The 22,219-nt window shown below is 44.5% G+C and overlaps 4 protein-coding genes across 4 annotated transcripts; 2 read left to right on the top strand and 2 right to left on the bottom strand.

The window, feature by feature from the left end:
* Positions 1-308: 308 nt before the first annotated feature.
* AOL_s00188g279 (uncharacterized protein) lies at positions 309-7,152 on the bottom strand (the record flags this gene model as incomplete). The annotated part of the gene is made up of 3 exons (XM_011128527.1): positions 309-861; positions 947-6,721; positions 6,821-7,152. 3 exons carry the CDS (start codon positions 7,150-7,152, stop codon positions 309-311), a joined length of 6,660 nt encoding a protein of 2,219 aa, XP_011126829.1.
* A 1,517-nt stretch (positions 7,153-8,669) lies between these two features.
* Positions 8,670-10,934, bottom strand: AOL_s00188g278 (uncharacterized protein; the record flags this gene model as incomplete). The annotated part of the gene is made up of 1 exon (XM_011128526.1): positions 8,670-10,934. The coding sequence occupies one exon, from the start codon at positions 10,932-10,934 to the stop codon at positions 8,670-8,672; it is 2,265 nt and encodes a 754-aa protein (XP_011126828.1).
* Positions 10,935-11,716: 782 nt separating this feature from the next.
* AOL_s00188g277 (uncharacterized protein) lies at positions 11,717-12,025 on the top strand (the record flags this gene model as incomplete). The annotated part of the gene is made up of 1 exon (XM_011128525.1): positions 11,717-12,025. One exon carries the CDS (start codon positions 11,717-11,719, stop codon positions 12,023-12,025), a length of 309 nt encoding a protein of 102 aa, XP_011126827.1.
* An 8,717-nt stretch (positions 12,026-20,742) lies between these two features.
* Positions 20,743-20,937, top strand: AOL_s00188g276 (uncharacterized protein; the record flags this gene model as incomplete). The annotated part of the gene is made up of 1 exon (XM_011128524.1): positions 20,743-20,937. The coding sequence occupies one exon, from the start codon at positions 20,743-20,745 to the stop codon at positions 20,935-20,937; it is 195 nt and encodes a 64-aa protein (XP_011126826.1).
* Positions 20,938-22,219: the final 1,282 nt, after the last annotated feature.

Raw genomic sequence — 22,219 nt, 5'->3', positions numbered from 1 at the left:
GTGAATCAATCCGAAACGTATTCACAGTAACATAACATAACGTAGTCTAGTTGTTTAGACGGGTGCTGAACACACCAAAACGAATGTGTTAACATAACGTAACAAACATAACATTAGTTCTTATGGATCTACCTTTCTAACAATACGTTATAACCATAAAAAAATGAAATAGTATAAAAACATATATAACAAACCCACAAAAAATGCATAAAATACAATTTCAACAAGCTGCAAAGGGGACAGGCTGGTCCATATGCCTCCCCCACAGTCTTCCTATATAAATACACCCTTTCCGTCCCTTAAATCCTCTATTCATCCTCCTCATCCTCCTCTCCTTCCGCATCCTCCTCCTCCCCTTCTGCAACCAAAACCTCAAATCCTAATTCCTGATCAACATCAACATAACAATCACTCATCAAAAACGCACTAATCTTATGCGTCCCTTCCGTCCCCACCACAAACTCCAACCTCACCGCCGTCTTCTTCCCAAATGTCAACCGTTTGATAGCCAACAAACTATTCGTCGTATCATCCGTAACAACAACCCACCATCCTTCCATCTTCGTCGTCGTATAAAATGGTGCGTGAACCGTAAGATCTGGTTCTTCGGAAGCTTCGTCATCATCTTCATCTTCTTCGGCTTCGCGGGATAAGGAAATATTGATGTATGCCGGTTGACCGGCGGCGATGGATTCTTGATCTTCGATTTCCGCATTAAACTCCACGTCTGGATATTTTTCGTTGGTGAAGGATGCGATGGCCTGTAATTGATTCCGATCGAATGCCAACTTCTTAAGAAGTTTGTCTCGATTTTCACCATCCGGTCCCATTTCATCGATAAAGTCGAAGACTCGTTTGATCCTATCCTCAAAATATTAGCCTCAGTCCCTTCTATGCCAGAATATCCAAAAAAAAAGGGAGGAAAATAGTAAGAGAAAGTACGTACCCAAACCCATTAGCAATCTTAACTTGTTCCGCTCCAAAGTATGGTATCTGCTTCAATGGACTATCCCTACTAACATCCCACATCCCTTGCACGACCATTTGACTCATCTCCATAGCCCTCATAGCATTAACCGCTCCCTCACTACTAAGCACATCCACACATGCATTTAGCAGTCCAAGTACCTTCCCCACCACAAGTCCCTGATCGCTCTTCAGATCCACCGGCAATTGCAATCTCGAAAAATGTGCCTGCAGCAACACAAAGGCCTTAAAATGCGCAGACTCATAATTGACAGGTTCCTGCATCTTAACCGGTAAACTCTCATGGATCCTCCTCAACAGTCCTCCTTCTTTCTTTCGAATCTGAATAACTTCAAACTCAGTAGCCGAGGTAACAATCTCCAATAACCCCTTTAACTTCGTCTTCGCATTCAAACTCAACAAGAAAGTTTGCATCGTAATAAACGAGACATTATAATACGCGGCAATCATCGCAGGGTTCAATGGAGAAACACTATCGTCCTCTTCGTCAAGATCAATAGTCTTCGCCTCCGACAATTCTTTCAACGTATTCTCCACTAGCTCCGACAAGAACGTAGAAAGCCCCTCATGACTAACGTCCGTGAGTCCATAAAAGCTAGGATTCGCAAGTAACCTCCTGTAGAAGTAGCTATACGTAGTCCAATCAACAGCATCTTGAGTCGAAGTGATCATCTTTGTACTAATCTCTGCGACAAATGCATCGGCGAGATACGATTGTAGATGACTTTCGATCGGTAAGGCTTCATTGACAAACTTGCGGTAATAATCCTTCTTCGCAGCTGGAGTCATAAGGACAGCTTTATCCGTAGACTGTCCAAGCATCTGAAGCACCTCACTCAACGGATAATCCACATACCGGTGCTCTCGACCTTCAAAGAACTGAGTTCCCATAACCACAACAAGCGGCGCGGTAACATCCAATTCCCAACAGACGTCTCTAGTCGCAAAGAGCACCTGCACAGCACCGGCTTCAAACAGATATCGGACAATCTGCTTATCAGAAGCATTTAGCGCTTCGTGGAAATACCCAATTCCATGCCTCAAACTAGCCGCCAAAGTTTTCTCCGTGACCTTCTCCAACATCTTCAGGAACCCTTCATCTTCAGGATCAGCGTGTAGGAAGATATCCTCGTCGTCACCCGCAATACACTGCGTCAGCAAATCCATCGAAGAATTCCTGCACTCCTTCCGACTAGAGACATAAACAACCGCTCTTTCGCCTTGAGAATGCTGCACAATAGCCTGGTAAACTGGCTTAACCATAGCAAGCATCATACTTGGGTGATGTGGGATCGTAAAGCTCTGCATATGAATCGCAAGAGGAATCGGTCGATCGAATGGACTGAAGTTGTAAATCGTATGCGAAGTAGCCCCAATCCACTCTCCAAGATCTCTAGCGTTCGCAAGGGAAACACTGAGCGCTACAATCCTGGTATCCGTCTTCTCCAACTGAATGGCAATATACTGCATCCTAGACACCACGATTTCGTAAAGGTATCCAAGATTCCCTCCAAGCATGTGAAGATCATCCGCAATAAACAGATTGACAGTCTGCACATTCCGTCGTCTCTGCCACTGTCTAGAGAGCACGTCCCATTGTCCCGGTGTCGCAAGTATCAGATCCCCCCTTTCTAGAAGTTTAAGATCCGCAGTCGTCTCCCCGGTCAACTTCACAATCGTCTTCCCTAGATGTCCCATCCTCTTACTCCAATCCTTCAACCTCTGATCCACCAACTCCTGGAATGGCGCAATATAAACTGCCCTACCAGGCTCCTTCTTCGACCAATGCCTCAGCAGCGCAAACTCCGCGCAGACGGTCTTCCCACTGCCCACGGGAGCCCCCACAAACACGTTGTCATCCGTCCCAAACAACGAATTAAACACCTGTGTCTGTATCTTATTAAACTCCCTCCATTCCGGGTACAACGCCACAAACTCCTTCCTCTTAAGAGCATTGACCGGCAAAGGTTGCAAATCCAATAATTGAGTGTGTGCTGGGAACTTCTCCGGTAAAATCAACTTTCTGAAGCTGACCGCCAACTTTGTCTCAGAATGCATCCAGCGATCACTAACTACCGTGAAGAAGTAATTTGGTGGGACGGGCTCAGAGATCGGTACCGTAAACTCCACAAGATGCTGATTCTCATCTCCAGTGGTATAATCACGCTTTAGAATAAACTGGTCCGAAAACAGCACTTGCTCTCCATCGCAGTCCTCGGCAATAATCCAAAATCCTTCAGCATTGCCATGAACCGCCTCATCCCACTCAAACTCCGGCGTAATCGTCATCTCCACCCTCAACAGACTCCTCGTGACGGGCTGAACTTGAGCTTGAACGTCAACCCTCGGGAACTTCCTAAGCAGCTGATGAATAACCCTCCCACTACTCGCACTCCCCACCAACTCTCCCAACTCCGGAACCTCCATATCAAACATCCTACTCCATGGAATATCCATCTTCTCTAGCTTTCTTACAACCTCAGGCGGGCACTCCGTAAACTGTCGCAAAGGCGTCATAGTCGGCCACATCCGCTTCTCAACGGTCTTACAAAGCTCCAATGCAATCTTCGCAACACTGGCCCACCCTTTCTTCAAACACATCTCAAAGACAGCCCTTAAGATTCTGCCCGCACTCTGCGTAACATAAACCATATCAGCCATCAACGCCAATCCATCCAACTTTAGTCGTGAAATATATGCCTGTAACAGCACATTAATCTTCGCCTGTGGATCCTCCGCCCCTTCTTTCACCGGCACCGGCACCTTCCCTAACAACTTCTGCAGCTCGGGTGTCTCATCTCTCCTCACAGGGATATATTTGAACTCCTCACTCAACGAAAACAACCTAAACATCTCGATCGCAGAGATATTAGGTGCCAAATGCTGAGTATAAGTCTGCATACTCTTATGAGTAATATAATAATGACTTGCGATTCTCCCGAGCTCTGTCGCCGTAAGCTTCCCAGACTTGACATCATACTTGACAAGTCCGCACTTATCAAGCATAACCGCCGCAGAATGTGCCAAGTCCACCCTCTTCTGGAGTAATGCCTCATCTCCATCGTAGTCGTGCCCGACGTTGTAAATAACCGGTGATCGAAGCATTCTAACGTAGAGATAGGTGTATCCCAGCCACTCAACAGCATCATCCCGACTCTTAACAGTCCCCAGGACAACCTCAGCATTTAAATTATCAATCAACTTGCTCACAAACTGGCTTTCAATAGGGAGCTGCTGGTTCAGCAAACCAAGGTAATACTGTAACTCTGTGCTCTTCGTAATGATGATACCTTCTCCGTAAACATCATACTGAGGTCTTCCAGCTCTTCCAAGCATCTGAAGCACATCCTGTGGCGAAAGTTCCACCCAATCACCCTTTTCTGGAGAGTAAACAGTAGTGCCCTTGATGATAACCGTATGAGCCGGAAGATTGACACCCCAGGCGAGAGTAGCGGTACAGACTAGCACTCTCAGCGCACCGTCTGTAAACAAGTCCTCCACAATCTGCCTATCCAACCTCCTCATTCCCGCATGATGGATACCAATACCGTAGGGCATTAAATCCTTCAACTCCGCATTTTCAACTCCCTCGGCTTCTTCCCTCAAAATTTCCTGACTGGCTTCATCGCTCCGGATGATATCACCAATAGTCCCGAGTTCGATAGCCTTATCTCTGATATACTTCCCCGTCTTGCCAGTATCAGCTCGGGAATGTACAAAGATAAGCATCTGATTCTTGGTAACCTGCTCCATCACCTTATTATACGTGACTTCATTCATAACCTGCAGCTGTTTATGGGGCTTCTTTTCCGTCACGCCCACAAACTCCTGTTTGAGCGGACAAGGTCGATAACTACCGTCAAAGTGGAAAAGCCCGGAGACAGTATCAATCCGTAAGAAAGCAGCAACGTCGAGGTAATTTGGCAGAGTAGCAGACAATCCAACGATACGCACGGGCTCAAGAGTCTGTTCCTGCCGTCTGATCGTTCGGCTAACAATACTCTCAAGCACAGGCCCACGTTCGTCGTGAAGTAAATGGATTTCGTCAATGATAATCAATCTGACAAGGTTCGTATAACTAGTATCCGTAGCCTTTCGAGTAATAACATCCCACTTCTCCGGTGTCGTAACAATAACCTGAGTATCCGCAATCTGTGCTTTCGTCAATTGTCGATCTCCAGTCAACTCCGCAACTTTGATTCCGTAATGCTCCAGCCGTTGTCCGAAATTGCCGACTTGCTCTTGAACCAAGGCCTTCAAAGGGGCGATATAGATGATCTTGAAGTCGTCGAGTCGAACCTGTCCAGTCTTGGGATCAATATTCTTCCCGATCTCGCGTAACATCGTTAACATGGCCACATTAGTCTTTCCAGACCCGGTGGGCGCGCAAACGAGCATGTTGCCATCGCCGCTAAACGCAGTGGGGTAGCATTTCGACTGAATTCTGTTGAGCTTTGTCGATTTCGATGCTGTAAATGGATGCTGTGCCCACTGAGGCATGGAAGATACGTCCACCAGTTCCTCACCGGGGACGTCGCCCTTCTTCTTGGGAACGGGGATATGGTACTCTTCATACCCCTTGAAAAGTCGCTTTGTGGAACCTTGGGGGAGCTTGACGTTGGGGTTGGTCATAAGATGATTTCCCTGTTCGAAGATGAGATTTTCTAGGTCAAAGGTCTTTTTCGGTTGCAGTCCAGTAACAAATTGTCCCGCCTTTTTCGTGCCTTGTTGCTTTTCCTCAGCGGGAACATCAACATCCATCAAATCAACCTTGATAGCCTTCCCACCAGCAGAAGAAGAAGCGGGTTTCCCATCTCTTGCCTCGACTTCATCCAGAATCCCCTTCAATCCAGCCTCAATCATCTCCTTCTTAATTCCTTCCGCCTCGTCTTCTTCACCAGCCTTCGCAAGTCGTGTACACCAAACAATCTTTTCACGGTTCTTTGTAAGCACCTTAACTGTATCGAAATGCTCGTAGTCAAAAAGCTCCATAAGGTCGTTCTCCAGCTGTCGTAACGGAACTTCGCTAGCTAATAGATCCATGGCGGTCGTAGTCTTTGTCGCAGCCTCATGAACATCCGCGTAAACGGTACCAATCGTTCTTTGTAACCAGAAAGCATCGATCATATGTGCGGGTACAAACTCTTTATCCTCATCTTTGCCCTTCTTCTTTCCATCTGAGGAAACAGCAGCTTTGATGACCAACTCATCACCGCTTTCCTCGTCCCCATCTCCGTCCTTTTCCCCTTCGTCTTTGGGGGCGGCATCTCCTTCCTCTTCATCGTCACTACCATCATCCCCAACTTCAAAGGTCCCAGCACCTTCTTCGTCCTCCTCTTCATCTTCATCAAAGACCACAGCAACACCGTGACGATCATCCAGATCCTCGGCCTCTCCTTCACCAGTACCTCCCATCTCTTCATCCCCTTCGGCATCATAATCTGTAATCTTCTTTCCCAAGTTAACCAGCTTATTGAACCGATCGGCCTTCAAAACCACACCCAAAACTTCATCAATCTCCTTCTTCTTGTCGAAGTCCTTAAGACCCTCTGATTTTAAAGTCTCAAGGATGGCATCGGCTGCAGACCGTACGACATCGGATGGGACATCGCCGTGTAATTCGTCAAGAACGAAGGAGAGGATTAAATCGTATACGTCGCGAGTTTCTTGCGTTCGTGGACGGTATTTTAGGCCTTCGATCGCAAAGTCTGCGGCTGATGATAGAGTTGCTTCTCTATACCGGCAATAAGAATTAACATTAGCATCTAACCCACTTTGAAAAATCAAAGAATAATAATTAAAAAAGGTAGAGTAAGGGGAAGAACCAACATACTTCTTCTTCTTATCCCCCCTCATTGGCACCCTAATGTCTTCGACCCCGCCACTACCCCCAACACCGCCTAATTCACTTTTCTTCATCGGTTTCCTCTTCTCCTTAGGTGCAATATCACGAGTCGACCGCGTCCCCATATCCTTGATACTTACGCGCCCAGCAAGCGATTCAGCCTCTCCACTCCCTTCCTCGCCACGTCGGGGACCCGATCCAAATCTCCGATCAGCTTGGAGGACCAAATTCGACATGTTGGCATAATTATATTGGGATTGGTTGGAGGGTTGGCCGCCGCCGCCTCCCCCTCCACCGCCGCCGGAGCCTTGTCCGGACATTTTTTTCGATTTAAGATGATATGGCCGGAGGGTGGCCCGGTTTGATGATAGCTATGATGGTGGGTTGATGTAAAATGACGGTCGTAACTCGTGATTAGTCGGCAATGGATGAAATTAAGTTGTGGTGATGATGGCGATGAGGTGTAACGATAGAATCGATGACTCCAAGTGTCCGTGGGTATCGTAGCCTCTCTTTTTTTTATAAAAAAAAAAAACGTCTCACGCGTGCAAAGGAAAAAAACCGGCCTGATTGTGAGAAAAACAGGATACTGTAGCTAATTTAAAGAATGCTATAGCAATGATCCTGGGTATGATGATGGGTTGTATGTCGGTTTTGGAGATGGTTGAAGCTCGTGCACGCGGAGTTGTAGTTCTGGTGAAGCTCAGAGATTTTTTTTAGGCTTTGTGAGTCCAAAGTCGCGACGTTGAAGAAGGGCAGCTTGAACGCCAAGGATTCAACACACAGCAGCACTATCGATAGCTCCACCACACCGCGCTGACCTCATATGTGCCCACCAGCTGGCACCATTAGGCGTGTGAACACCATCACGGCTTCGAAGGGTCTTACTTATTGCGACGAAAAAAGAAAGTATCTTGAGAATCACATTGATTGTTCTTGTGATGCTTCATTCCTTCTAAATATCCTATCTTATCCTATACTACAAAAATACATAAGGAAAAAACCCACCAGAATGAATCCGTATGCCCACAAACAAGGCCGATAAAAATACTCTCTGCTTTTAAGTATCTCAAACAAACGTGTATGATACGTCTACCCCAGTGGCACTATGAGTGCACCCACTAGATAAACACTATAACCACGGCGTGCTTCACCGTTACTATTCAAATAAGTAGGGCATGTCCCGCTAGGTGGAAATCAAAGGCAATGAACAGCTCGCCCAAGACAGCTTTGAGGAAGAAGGAAAAGAAGAACCAAGGAGCCTAAAATATAGAACCCGCCAAACAGCCAAAAAAGGAAGGAAAAGAGAAAAAAAACAGTTGACAAAGGAAATGGAGATGCAGGAAACACTGAAATGAAATGAAAGGAAGGAGTGGGAGACAATAGAAATTAATAATAATGTCAGTTTTCAATAGTTGTTAGTAGTAGCAGTTAATATAGGAAAGCCCACCCAAATCAATCATGTCCGGAACGCCACGCTGCAACTGACTCAAAGGAAAAGGCCAACAAAGGAAATTGTTTTCTAAAGGGAAGTTTCAAGAATGGGAACGGGAAGTAGATCGAGACAGAAGTGAGTAGTTAATCGAAACGGAGGAGAGGGAGGAGAAGAGAAGACAGTAAGGAGAAAAAGATAGGAAGAGGGGGAAAACAGAGCAATTATGGCAAAGCGAATGCTGGAATGCCACATGATGTATGAAGAAGTCAAGGAGGAAAGAAAAAAAGAAATCGGTGACATGTGAAAAAGTATGCGAGATGAAAGAGAAGGAGCAATGGAGTCCATGGCAGTGTGAATCTAGTCCCAAATATTGTTTTTTTTTCAATGGTCAAGTTCACTCAATCATTTCCTCGAAAACAAGCCCTTCAGTCCCTTCTTTTTCTTCTCGCCACCGGATGACTTAAAGGTGTCAAAAATACTGCTGCGACCACCAACACTGGCGCTACCGGTGAAGGGGCGGGCAACCGAGTTCTTACCAACAGTTGTGTTACTAATCTGGGTGTCGGTGCGGTAGAGGGCGGTGGTAGCAGGAGCAGGTGGTGGGGGTGGTGGTGGATTCGGAGCGTAAGCATAGGAGCGAGAACGACGCGAATCCGAATTGAGAAGGTTAGCCGGGTCGACAGGGTACTGAGGACGAGGTTGGACCAATTCCGGATTTGAATCCGAGACGATCTCAGGAGAAGCCGTATATCCATAGCCAGGGCCCTCGAAATTGTGCTTGCTTGGAGGGATAGCCAATGGAGGGAGACGATGCTCATTAGGGAGGGTGAGTGGGAGGCGATGTTCACCACCAAGGCCCCCGAAAGCAGGTGGAGTAACCGGTGAAGGTGGTGATACAGTAGAAGCACCAGACTCAAGATCCATGTTGCTTTCGAAGTTGAATTGATTCTGATCAATCATATCCGGGACATCAATATCCAAGGCGTTTTGGTAAGACGACGAGGTAGGATTCGGAGCAGTCTTTGGGCGGTATGGGATACCAAGCAGACCGCAGACACGCTCGGTATTGGAACGAGTGGGCCAGGAGAGCTGACTAACGGCAGCTTTGGCACCAACAGGTGGGGAATGATCAGACCACCCAGCAACCATGGTGGTCTCGGGGCCAACGGAGGCTCTAAACTCCTCGACCGCAGAGGTAACATTGCCCCACCCCTTGGTGATGTCACCATTCCACTCCTTCTTAAGCCTGTCCGCGCATTCTCTACAAACACGGAGAGCACAGTGGGTACAGTATTGCATTCCATCAACAGCAACGCGTCGGCATGTAGTACACGGGACGGGGTGGTGATAGTTCTTGAATGGCATCATGACCTGGTGTCTGGTGTTGCATTCAATATGACTTGGCGAGAAAGTGATAGCCAGGTGCTTGGGTCCAGGAACAGGTGGGATGTTCGGACGAAGAAGAGATGAATTTGACGAAGGCATGGTGTTAGCACGTCTGTTTTCCGGGAGGGATGGAAGCATATTTTGTGAATTTCTAAAGCTGCCGGTTCTCGTGAGGTTCTGTGGAGGAAAGAATCGAGGTGGTGGGGGATGTCGTTGACTAGCACTATTAGGACGATATTGGTGAGGGGGATATCCAGGGGGAGGAGGGCCACGACGAAGACCGTTTGGGTTTTGAAAGTGAGGTGGAGGTGGATGAGGATAATTAGAAGGATAAGAATGAGGTGGCGGCGGACGAAACCTATTATTTGTAGGTAGTGGGCCGCCTTGGTAGTAGGTTCTCCTTTCAGATGGTGGTTGTTGGGGATACACTACGGAACTCTGCATGGAAGCAGATTCCGAAGGAGTTGGAGAGTGTGTAAACCGGGTATTGATGCTAGGGTCCCTGTCCGTCCACTCCTGGGGTAACGTAGAGGTACTTGGATTATCACGCAACGGTGGGGGTGGCGCTTTGCGGTTGATAGTATTTATAGCACCAGCACCAGCAGGCCCTGACATCCCTGTGACGGTCATACTTGACGGTCTCGAATCAAATTCCGAACCGATAGCAGACGTTCCTGAGAGCCTCCTAGGACGGCCAATATTTGACATATAAAACCCATCATCTGGCATGGTAGAAGTTGAAAGCCGTTGTCCATTCAGCTGCATCTGTGGACCACTCGTTTGAATAGGTGGAAGAGGATAAGGTTGAGGACCAGTCTTCCTAAAGGAGCTAACGGCAGACATGGCATCCACAGACGACGGGGCGGTAGAACGCGCCGGTGGAGCGTCAGACGGGTGAGTGAGACCGGAAACCTGAGAGACAGGAGTTGAAAATCCATCATCGATGTTGGTTCCAGTTGGAATACCACCACCACCACCACCACCACCACCATTACCATTATTTAAGGGCGCAAGAACCGGACTAGGACCAACAAAGCTACCGGCACTAGCTCCTCCTCCTCCAACAGCATTTTGATTTATACGCTGTGTATCCCGTGTCGCCAAATAGGTCGGCCCAACAAACGAAGATTTCGGATTAAGAGATTGCTGTGGAATGACGGCATTTTGAATTGGAGGAGGTGGTATAGCAGGAACCTCTGGTGGCAGTGATCCAGATCTCAATGGCCTCTTCAACTTGGTGGATGTGGTACTGCTGGTGGATCGCTTCCTAAACAACCCCATGTCGTATTTCTCCTTCTCTCGAGTCGTCCCTACTCTCTTCTTTTGTTTCCCGCCCAAAAAAATTAAAAAAAAATTATATTCAGCAGAAACAACCTAATATCCCAAAGACGAAAAAAACGGCAAGGAGGGGAAAGAGATCGACGAAACCCTCGACGGGTATGCACGAGGCAGGCGACGAGGGGATGCGAGATGGCACATGTATTTTTAGGCCGAAAAGAAGGGTGAGATATGCAAGGAGGCGTGCAAAAAACGTTCAAAAACGGCAGGCCGAGCTACGGAAGAGTCGAAAAATCGGAAATCGAAAGGGGAATTCGGAAGAAGAGCTGCAAGTGGCGAGCTTCTGTAAGATGGCAGAGTGGGAACGTGTTCTTCTTTGTCTGGCAAGATGCGAGGGTTAATATTAATTAGATCAGTTTGGATTCACACATGGCCGGCCATATGCATACTGTAAGTATTACTATGGACAGGAGGCAGAGAAGGTTGATGATGGAATAGTTCAGAAAAACGAACAGGAACAAACGCCACGAGGCGAACGAGATGGAACTAGGCAAATAACTTACCAGGGTTAAACGGACAAAGCCAACCGGGCCAAACGAACAAGGAGACAAACACAAGCAGCCGACCGACCGACGGAACAAGTTGAAGATGATCGAAGGATGATTGCAATTGATCGATTGATTTATTGATTGCCTATCGGAATGGCGAAGAAAAGTTAAGGATTCCAATTGACCGTGAGCAAAGTGCAACCGATCAATACTGCAATTGCCGGGGTGCCCGAAAAGATGACGGACAGCGATGCAAGGACGCAGCGAATACGGGTTATGCGTAAACCAGTCACCAATACGGACAGATCGATAGACAGACAGTCGACAGAGAAAACGGGACCGAATGATGGAGAAGTGGAGATAGGTGATGATGAGGATGGAGAAGTAGCCAGGGGAGGTAAAGAGGTACCTGTAGAGCTGGGTGAGGAAGAGGAAGAAGATGGAGGAAGAAGATGGAGGAGAGAAGAGGAAGAATTATTGGCAAGTTTAGGCGCAAATTGGCCGGTCAGCAAGAACGATCAGTTCATTAATCAATTGATTGATTGATTGATTGATTGAGCGCAGCGCCGCAGCAGCTACAAACACACTCCCATTACAATATAGTTATAGAATATATCAAAGAAAGGTCAAGATCAAGATCAAGATTAAGATAAATATCAAGATCAAGATCAAGAAACGCCAGGGAAGAGTTACAAAGGATGTAGTTGGGAGTGGTTGGTTAGGGAGGAGCGAGAGACTTGGGCGATAAGCTGCGCAGAATCACAGATAACGAACGGCAAGGCTTAAAATAACAGCCCCGAATAACAACAGCCCCAAAAGAACAGTATTATAGACTGGAAGGAAAAGGTGCAGGAAGAAGGATGAAAAGAGAAAGAAAAAAAAAGAAGAGGAAGAACTGGCAAAGAAGGGAAGGGAAGGGAAGGAAGGATAAAGGTTGCATGTAACGTCGTCGACAACGGTTGCAAGGCAAGTGAGTAAGTAAGTACATGTACATGTACCCAAATACCAGCCGGCCGGCAGCCAAGGAAGAAGAAGTATCCACTGACTAGCGTTGTTACTTCCAATATTAACCCTATCCCGGTTAGTGTGTGTCTCTGCCGGTGGATGGAAATGGAGATATCAATGTCGATGGATGATAGCGATGATGATGATGATGATGATGATGATATCCTGGAGGTTGGTAGTGTACTGTAAGTAGTTCCTTCCTTAACTTCCTTACTCAAAGACTGTCAATACATGTCGCACAGGTACAGTCCACTGCATCGCCATACATCGCCATGTGTTTGTCACCGAACCGAAAAGAACAAAAATAAAATGAGAATCGGATGATGTTATCCTTTGTCTTAAATTGAAAAATCATTAGACAAGAAAAAAAAAGAAAAAAAGGAAAAGAAGGGGAAGCCGGGGTGGGATTGAAAAGAGACCAGCCAATTTTAGCTGTTGTCGCGATTCGTAAGCTTTTAAACCCGCCAAACGACGTCAAGCCCCGAACGCCACCGACGATAAACACCCGACCCGCATAGGATATAAATACAAAACATCTCCGTTCATAAACATTATTCATGATTGAAATTATTCGTAGAAACCAAGTACAGATCTATAACATAGTCTCCACGAAAAGGCCCTTTTTTTTCCTGTCGTGTTCCTGGCACACACATCACAATTGCAATCGTACAGCATATTGTACAAATCATCCCAGGAACGTTGACAGGCCTTTAGTTACTCCTCTTATCATTTCTCGGCATACATCATCCCGTCAAGGTTCTAAAACACCCCCATCCCTCCTACCTTACTAACTTACTAACGATAGCCTTTTTTAATTTTGTTCTTCCGGGTCAAAAACAAACCTGTTTTCGGCTTCATTTTTCTTTTATCTATCCCAGGAACGGACTCTTATTTATAGATTCGAGATACTTACTACATAAGTAAGTACCTGCTTTACTAGTATGCACATGCATTCCCCATATCCTTGCATTGCAGCAGTCTATGACAGGAGAAATGCCCCCTCTCGTCTTCACGGCATTCGAGGTCAGGCCAGCAGTTTAAGCTTTTTTTTTTTTTAAACAAAAAACTCTTTTTAACCAGAAATATTTGATATGATTGAGGCTCTAAGCTTATTTGCAACGATTTGGACCAGCTTGGCAAATTAAACTAGAGACTTTGACAAACTAGTCTAAATTTCCATCTCGTTGACCTCATTGCATTGCATCGCCATTGTATTGAGTCATTTCAACAAAATCATATGTTTAAATGAAAGAGTAATTAAGCCTAGATTTCATAAATTAAGCATTGTGGGGTATACACATGCGTATGTAATGGCGACAGGAAAGCGCTTCTAGCTCCACCAGCCAGAAGATCTTATAATTCACTTCTTACTAATATAGCTTTTCGTTTTTGAACACTATGCTAAATAGCCCAATGGCTGTTTTGGAAGTGGTTGCGGCCTGGGTACCCGGATACCTTATACATCCGTAGTTAGGTATGTCTTGTCGATGCCTTCTAAGCGATCTAAGCTTCCCGTTAGTCAATTATTGCGTAACGAAGTATAGTATCTTTATCGATATACGTGCCGATAAGTACCATCTTCGCGCTTATCTAAATTCTAGACCGAGTATATATACATATACATACAATGCATCCGGTTCGGAATAGGTACTTGTTGTAACTATTAGTCCAAACAAAGTGCTGCCCTTTGTGACGTCTGGGAACGAGACCACTATTAGTTAGTTACAGAGATTCTTTAAAACGAAAAAAATAAATAAAAATATGAAGATAAGTATAGCAGGGCAAACCAAATTAGACCGTATACGTATTTGTTTCGGAACAATACAACCTTAGGTGAATGCTAGAATCAGAAACATCCATACTGGTTTTGACGGTTTCTTACATGAAACTACATGCGACCTTATAATATCTGAATACGGCTATCTTATATTATAGCATTTACATTTATGTTAAAACCACATTATTCTTTTGTTCTTGATTGTTCTAATCCACAGACCTAAATTATCCGCTTAGCAATATCTTTATCTAACTTGGTCGTTCTCTATAAGATTAACAAAGTATCTTGCAATCAATTCCGGACCCTAACCTTAGCGTATATTATGATAAGTCTTTTCCCTTCGGATTTTATCTCGGAAGAATCGCTCTTGATATTACCATGTTTCACAATCCTTAGTTGAAAAAGATTTATCAAATTAAAAATTCTCCAGTAACCATACAAAAAACACAGATACCTACCAAGGAAAGACTAACTCTTCTTTTTTCCGCTAGATCTAGAAGAGTCTTTCTACATTCGAGTCGTTGATTTAGTCCAGACTGTATACGAGACCAAGTCCAGACTATTCTCTTTTTGGTTAACAAAAATTACCACATACTCAACACTTTTCTGGTGACTGCGATGACGTCTAGAATCTAGACAGACGCTTTACCATTCCCGGCCCACAGGATCTCACTAGATTTTATAAAATGCTAAGTCTAGATACAAATGGAAAAAGAGAAACAAAGTTGATACAAAAAAGGTCAATTTGTACATCCGCATAAGTCTTTCTAATCGCATCCTTCAGCGTGCAAGTAGCACAACCTAGGCCAGGATAACACCTGAATTTCATAAATATCTTATTTCCTTCTAGCTCTCCATATGCATGCCAGTTTTCGTACTATCAGTATCCTATATGTACTCTGGATCCAAGTCTACTTCACTTAATTAATCTTCTCAACTTTTTAAATACTTTTCGTATCCCAACAAAAGAGGATATTCATCCAACAAATCAATCATCTTTTCCTGCGATTCGAAAAGAATTCCCATAGAATTAATTTCTGATGGGAATTGAATAGTTGGCGATACTATTGGAGATTTAAATCGTTGGTTTTTCTCTCTCGAATTGGTGGAATGTTGAGACACACCCTTAGGGGAACATGGCACGACGTCTGTAGAATTGTTATATTGACATGATATATTATTTAGTTCTTGGAATGTGAATCTTATTTAAATATTCTGTAAGATACCTTCTATGTCTAGGCACGAGACAACTGAACTATCAGTATCATCTAAAAAATGTTCAAGATTTTATTACTTTACTCGAGATAATTAGTCCTAGAATTAGAGACTTAGTGGGCTACATTCTCGGGTCAGCCCGGAATTCAATTTATGGTCCGGCGATGTCGCAATGGTTACATATGTGAAATAGTCTACGATGTCGATTCGTAACAAAAAATATGGCAATTGGAGAGGTTCTTCTCTTTACCGATGAAATCCAAGCTTCGGTCAGCCATAAATCTGATTCGCTACAGCCTCAGTACCGAAATTCGACAATTCCCCGCATTAATAAGGAACATTCAAGATTCCGAATTCAAGCGCCGATTCGCCAATAATCCGCTTGGCAGAACATTTACATGGATGTATACAAAAGTGCAAAATCTTGACAATAAGTCCTATCGATCGATAATCTTGATTATTTTCTCAGAGGTCTCTTAAAACCCGGTTCATCGGCCGTAGCCGTCAATATTGATACACTTTTATAACTTTAAACCATTCTAAATCTAAACCAACAAAAATGAGCGTATTCTCAACTCTTCCAGTCGAACTTCAAATCCAAGTACTTTCATACCTCTACCCTTGGGAACTGCTACCCCTCACTAGTGTCTGCAAGCTCTGGTACTCAATTATCACCTCCCCAGCCCCAGAATTACACTACACCAAGCAGAAATCCTTCCTTATCCACTGGCTTCTATCATATAGCTCCTTTATCTGCAAACATCCACCGGCATTCAATCACAAAAAATATCCTAACTCACAATCTTCAAGCCTCAAGCCCCCGTCCCAACTGATCTGCCATCGAAAAGTATCTTTAATAGGTACACTCCCTCCCAAAAGCACCCGCCGTATAATCTCCCAAGAATTTTGGATCGAGAACTGCGGCCCCACAACCACAAGTACAACAGAAAGTCGACATCTCCTTCCAGAAGACTTTAAAAAACTTAAACTACCATCATTCTTGTCCAATCACCCAGCTATCCTCTCATATTCTTTACACGATAATCATACCTCTGAGAACCAATTCCTCTCAATAAACCAATCATACTATCTAAACTTCAAACCCCACACCCTCGAAATCCCAAGCAGAATATCTCCAACTCCTGTTTTTCCACTAGCTATTAGTATTTTAAATTTAATGCATCAAACGTGGGAATATATGCGTTTGAGCTGTGCACAGGGTAGTCTTGATCGTTTTGGGACGGATGATAGGAATTCTGTGAGGGTTATTTCTTGTGTTAAATATAATATTAGTGGGGTCGGGAGAGATGGGATGCCGTTGTTGAAGTTGGTGGTGGATTGTGATAGCTTGGCTAATAGTACTGGACAGCTTTTTCCGGTTCCGGTGGAGTCTAGTCATCTGCCTGATCTCTTTTGGAAGGATGAATACAAAAAGGTAGAAAGAAATCTGTAGGCTGCTGAGGGGGATTAGCTTGTCTGGAGGCTGCGTGGGCATTTAGTGAGCATGAGGGGAGTTCGATTTCTGGGTATTCCGTTTCTTCGCATTTGATATTTATATGGACTTTGAGAATTGGGGTGACGATGTTTATAATTGGCTTAGAAATACTGAATGCTCTTTGGGGCTGCAAGGGGCTTTGATTGAGCAATCACGCTCTCAATTAAGACTTCTAGACTTATAAAGTCAGATATTGTTAAATTTATCTGGTTATGTCTGGTCAGCAATTAATTCTGGTTTACGAGATAATGTCTGGTCCCGAGACTATGAGTATGTATAAATCTCTAAACTGGTCAACAATAACCGCGACTAGTCTCACTCCCGACGTCGAAATGAGGGCATATCATAGCTAACTATAGTTATAGATAAATCGAGTACCTCTTAGATTTTCAACCCATCGAAGGTGCAGTTTCGGGGTCCAGTCTATGAGATAAGCTATATGAGAATGAATACTCGGAATCGATGTTTTGTTGGGATGCTTAGATAGTAGATAACTATAGTACTATGCCATTAGCTTTTCTAGCTATCGAAATACGCACACCCGGGTTGTCGTCTCCCGAATTCCATCATGCTACATACGCCATCAATCGACCCATGTATCTATCATCCGAGTTTCCTGTTATGAGAAAGACCGTATGGTCCTCACAGAACTTGTCATCTAGCCCGAGTGAGAATTACTAGAGGCTATGAAAGTAAACTTCATGAATCCGCTGGCTTTTCAGGTATAGGACTAGAATAAATCGTGGGGTGTAACCTGGGTTCCTCGTGAATGCTGTATAGTACTGAAAGGCTTCGAAGCTTCGAGGAGGCAGAACAAGAGGATTCAAGTCGCCAGAAACGACTATTTGGTCGCTGGTGCTTGATGCATGGTACCGGTAGGGCTACCGATGAACATACTTACCGCCCAATTTCTGTGCTGGGGGATAATGTTAATGTCAAATTCTCTCTGCTGGTCAGTACGCGGAGGCAAAGATATCAAGTTGATCCGGATTTGCATCTGAATTTACAGGCGCCTAGGCCAGTGAAAACTCAGTGAGTAGTGAAGAGGTATTATCCAAAGATAAGGAGGAAAAAATGGTTGATCATAGCGAGGATGATTTGCAAAAGGGAAAAAGATTTCTAGAAGAAGAAAGAAAAGAAGAAGAAAACCTGATCCCGGTCCCTGATTTCGCAAAGGGAGGCGTAAAAAGTTGTCAGTTGGTACCGATAGACCATGAGGAGCCAAAAGAGCATGACCATGATCGGACCACCCACTGAACTCCTTCAGTTGAGCGGGCCATGATTGGGAACGAAACGAGTCATGATAGCGGTTTAACCGCTTAACCCTTGGAGGGGCGAAGCTTAGATGGCTGTTAGTCATGAAGAACGTAGGAAAAGGGACCTCCATGACAAAACACCTAGGAGAGCTTTAGTTAGGTCTAGCCTAGATTATTCGATCTCCAGGAGCGTGCTTTTGCCTCTGTAAATCGGAGAGATATCGGTTGGACTACCGCTTGCTATGGACTGTGTCCTGCGGAATAGGTAGTTGATTTTTTGTAGGCTATACTTGTGCATTTTGAGCATCGATCGCAGGCCTGGAAAAGCCCCAAAAAACTAGTGTGGAATGTCGTTCAATAGGAAGACCAGGCTATATTCATAAAATAATTTTTATCAAACTTCGTATTCATGAGACGGGATATCTATACCCATATCATGATATATCTACTTGGGCACTATTGCATCTGCATCCGTCTATCCATTACCTGTCGACCTTGATTACTATCGTTATCTTCGAGGCCGTAACCGCCTCAGCGTTACATTCTCGTGAAATTCTTTATCATCGTTTGCCGCAGGAAACGTCATCAACTGATCATGTGCCCTATCGATGTATTGAAGAGATTCTTATTTGCTAACCGGTCCCTGATCAGAGCAACTGTGCGACAACCGTGGGGTCTGCGGCAATATCCGATTCGATTTTTATCATATTAATATTCTCTAGCGACGTACAATGGAACTGGGGGTTTAGCCTCCAATGAGCATCCCACGTTGCGATCCTTCGGCTTAAGGGCAGGAAATCAGTAGCCTCAGTACGAGTTAGTTGGTTTCGGATCGATTCAAGGCTATAGAGCTAATTCTTTGGGACGTTACCTCGTATATGTTATGCATATATGGCAGCTACAGGGATATTGGAGTCAAGAGGAAGAAAATTGCGAAAATATCCTAAATACCCGGGATAGGCTCCCCTTTACCCCCGTGTCCCGGCTCCAGATTTCCATGCATATTCTATCTTGCCTAACTTAACTACGTGGCCTAGGTGTAACATGGAACGTGCGCATGCGCTTCCGAAGAAAAAAAAGGGTATTATTCGGGTCAGGCCGATCGCGAATGTTCTTCGGAGCGAACATGCATTATGGAGCCGAGTAAACCTTGACTCGCGATTAATGGTAGAGGCATAGGAATACCGATATTGTGCCAATTAAGACCAGTACTAGATGTTTACGTTCTCGAGATCTCACAACCAGAATCTTGGTGTTGGATTTTTGTCGTAACTTTCTTTATTGTACTTGTATCGATATATCGGTGATATCGTGATTCTGTACTTGTGAATCCAGAGAAAAGCTTCTTAAAAAAAAAGCCATTCCAATCTAGTACGGATAATACTGGTTCTACCTCTAGTAGGTTTCATTTGCCACTTAAGAACTCGAAGATCCCCCACATTCGAACACCGTATCCCCTGTCATACAATCCGGGGCCGCGACAATGCTAGCCCTATATGTCCGGCCTTAGTATCTACATTTCGGAACTAAAACCCCTCAAAGGAAAGATATTCTCCTTAATTACTACCTCCTTTGCATGCATACGACTTCAGCAACCGATTTTCTGTGATTACTCTGTAATAACAAACCTATATCATGCTTCATTTATCCTTGCCCCGTTGACCCTGCCCATGTTTTCGCTTACTTCATACAACCCTAATTTAATGATTACTAACCATCTAGAAATATCTTTCATTTTATCCGTTTTCCGGGTTTTCCTACATCGATCTCGTTTAACGTTCATTGTTAGTCCACTAAGAATCTCGGTCGCTTCTCGCCGGCCGGACGCCATGTATCCTAGCATAGTCTTGGAGGCTGAATTTAATCTATTGACTTATAGATACGAGCTTTAACGTTTGAAGTATACGAACAATGATTAACTGTATAGAGCTCTTTTTCTCTTTCCTGGAGTATACGGGCCCGCGGGGTCTAGTATCCTGGGGTATATGTGTCAACCAGGTGGAGTAAATGTAACGTGCGACTCTTGTATAACCGGTGTCTGATTTGTTTTGTCAAGTATAACCGTGAATTTGCGAAAGATATCGATGAGACCTGGTTTTCTAATTGATCGCGGGGGTGTCGAAGATCTTGAGGTGAAGGATTGGAGTCGACAGGAGTATGCCGTTCTTTGTTTTTTCTTCTATCAGATATCGTAGAAGTGGTCTCGTATTCAGATGTAACAGCGGAATCATGAGTAGCTAGCTGAAGACACTTCTTTTACCGTCGGGCCTGGATACCGTCAGGTAAGGCAGAGCGATACTAATCCATTGTTTGAAGTGATTGACCAAGTGGACCGCTCTACAGCTTGAAACCAATAAGTATATAAAGAAGCCATCTCGACGCTTCTATCCAGAAAATCTAATTCTACATCATCATCCTCATAGCCTCCAATCAACAATCCAAAAACCACCTTCAATTCAAACAAATCACTTGAAAACTTCGAAGAACCACTTCTTCTACTCTAAACTCTATCAAAATGAAGTTCATCAGCGCCATCCTCATTGCCGTCCTCTCCGCCGCCGCCATGGCCGCACCAACCCCAGATGAGAATGCCACTCTCGAAAAGCGTGGCTGCGGTGCCGGTGTCATCTGCATTTCTGGCAAGTGCCGTTACTGGAACTGCAACGTCAGCGGATGCTCTGTTGGTCCTCCAACTGGCTCTACTTGTTAAAGGGCTGGCTTCCTACACGAAGATTTGGGTATGTTGATTCATTCTTGGGTGTCGCTTTCTAAACGTTTCTTGGACCGTGGAAATGTTAATTGCACTTTGCTAATGGTTGATTTTTTCTTGTTTAAAGTATGATCGCGAGATCAACTGAGATGGAGGATTGAGTGAGGAAAGACTTCGGGGTTTATATTTCCAACATTTAAATTCAAGTTTATAACTATTATATTTGGGTCAATGTATCTTATAATCCATGTTCGGGTCTTTGCGCACTGAGGATCGATGGAACGGATGTGCCAACAGAAGAATAGCTAGATACTAAGATATCGATAGAAATTTAAGAGGCCTATTACTCCAAAATCATCAAATAAGGAATAAAACCGTAATATATAAGAAATGTCTGAAGATTTTAATTCAGGATAGTGGTTATTATCATTGCCGGCTTTGTAAACATAATTAGGTCAATAGAATACGGATAGATATGGGCTGTGCATGCAGCTATTGCAAAATTAGTTGGCAAATCCAGATGGATTCTTTGATACCCATTATCTAGATTAAAGATCTGCTGTGGATACTTTGTTTGACATTTGCACATACTACGCTTGCTTCAGCTGCGCGTTAACTTATATCTTTCTCGAAAAATAGAAGGCGAAAAAATACAACATTTTCAACGCACTTACCGCGGTGGTTCCAATATTGACGCACTCATAAGGGATGACTACGAGAGGTTTGCGACTCTTGGGCGAGACATTCACGGGTGTTCATGGTTTTTGATCGAAGAAAAGGTTTGAAAGTGTGACTGTGGAGAGTTCGTTGGTATCTTTCGTTGGTATCTTCATGCATCATGAGGCTGAAAGTATTTATCTTGTGCAGTTTGCTTCTGCTTGCTTAAGTTTGTGTAACCGAATATAGTTGAAATCTAGGACGTTTTAAAATTTAGGAGCGGCATTAGCCTTGCATTGTTCCATCGTAGCATCAACAATCGATATCACATCAACTGTGCCATTCATATGCATTACCGGCTATCTAACTAGGTAGTTTACTCGGTAGGTACCTAATTATGTGTATGTATTAGTGGCAAACACTATAGGACCCCGCGTCAAGTTTGCTCTACATGCCTACCTATGTAAATATACGTAGTTTAGGGAGAGGAGCCTGTCCTGGACCATGTGCCACGCGCCGCGCTTATAAAACTCATATCAATGCAGGATTGATTATGGCACGGCGGCTTGCATCTAGACACGCACATCCCTATCTTCGTGGGTCGTTTTAAGACTAGGACAGCGCC

Source organism: Orbilia oligospora (assembly GCF_000225545.1).
Source record: "Orbilia oligospora ATCC 24927 unplaced genomic scaffold scaffold00188, whole genome shotgun sequence".
Taxonomy (NCBI): Eukaryota; Fungi; Ascomycota; class Orbiliomycetes; order Orbiliales; family Orbiliaceae; genus Orbilia; species Orbilia oligospora.
Note: the sequence above shows the minus strand (reverse complement) of the source record. Positions and strands in the feature narration are given on the sequence as shown.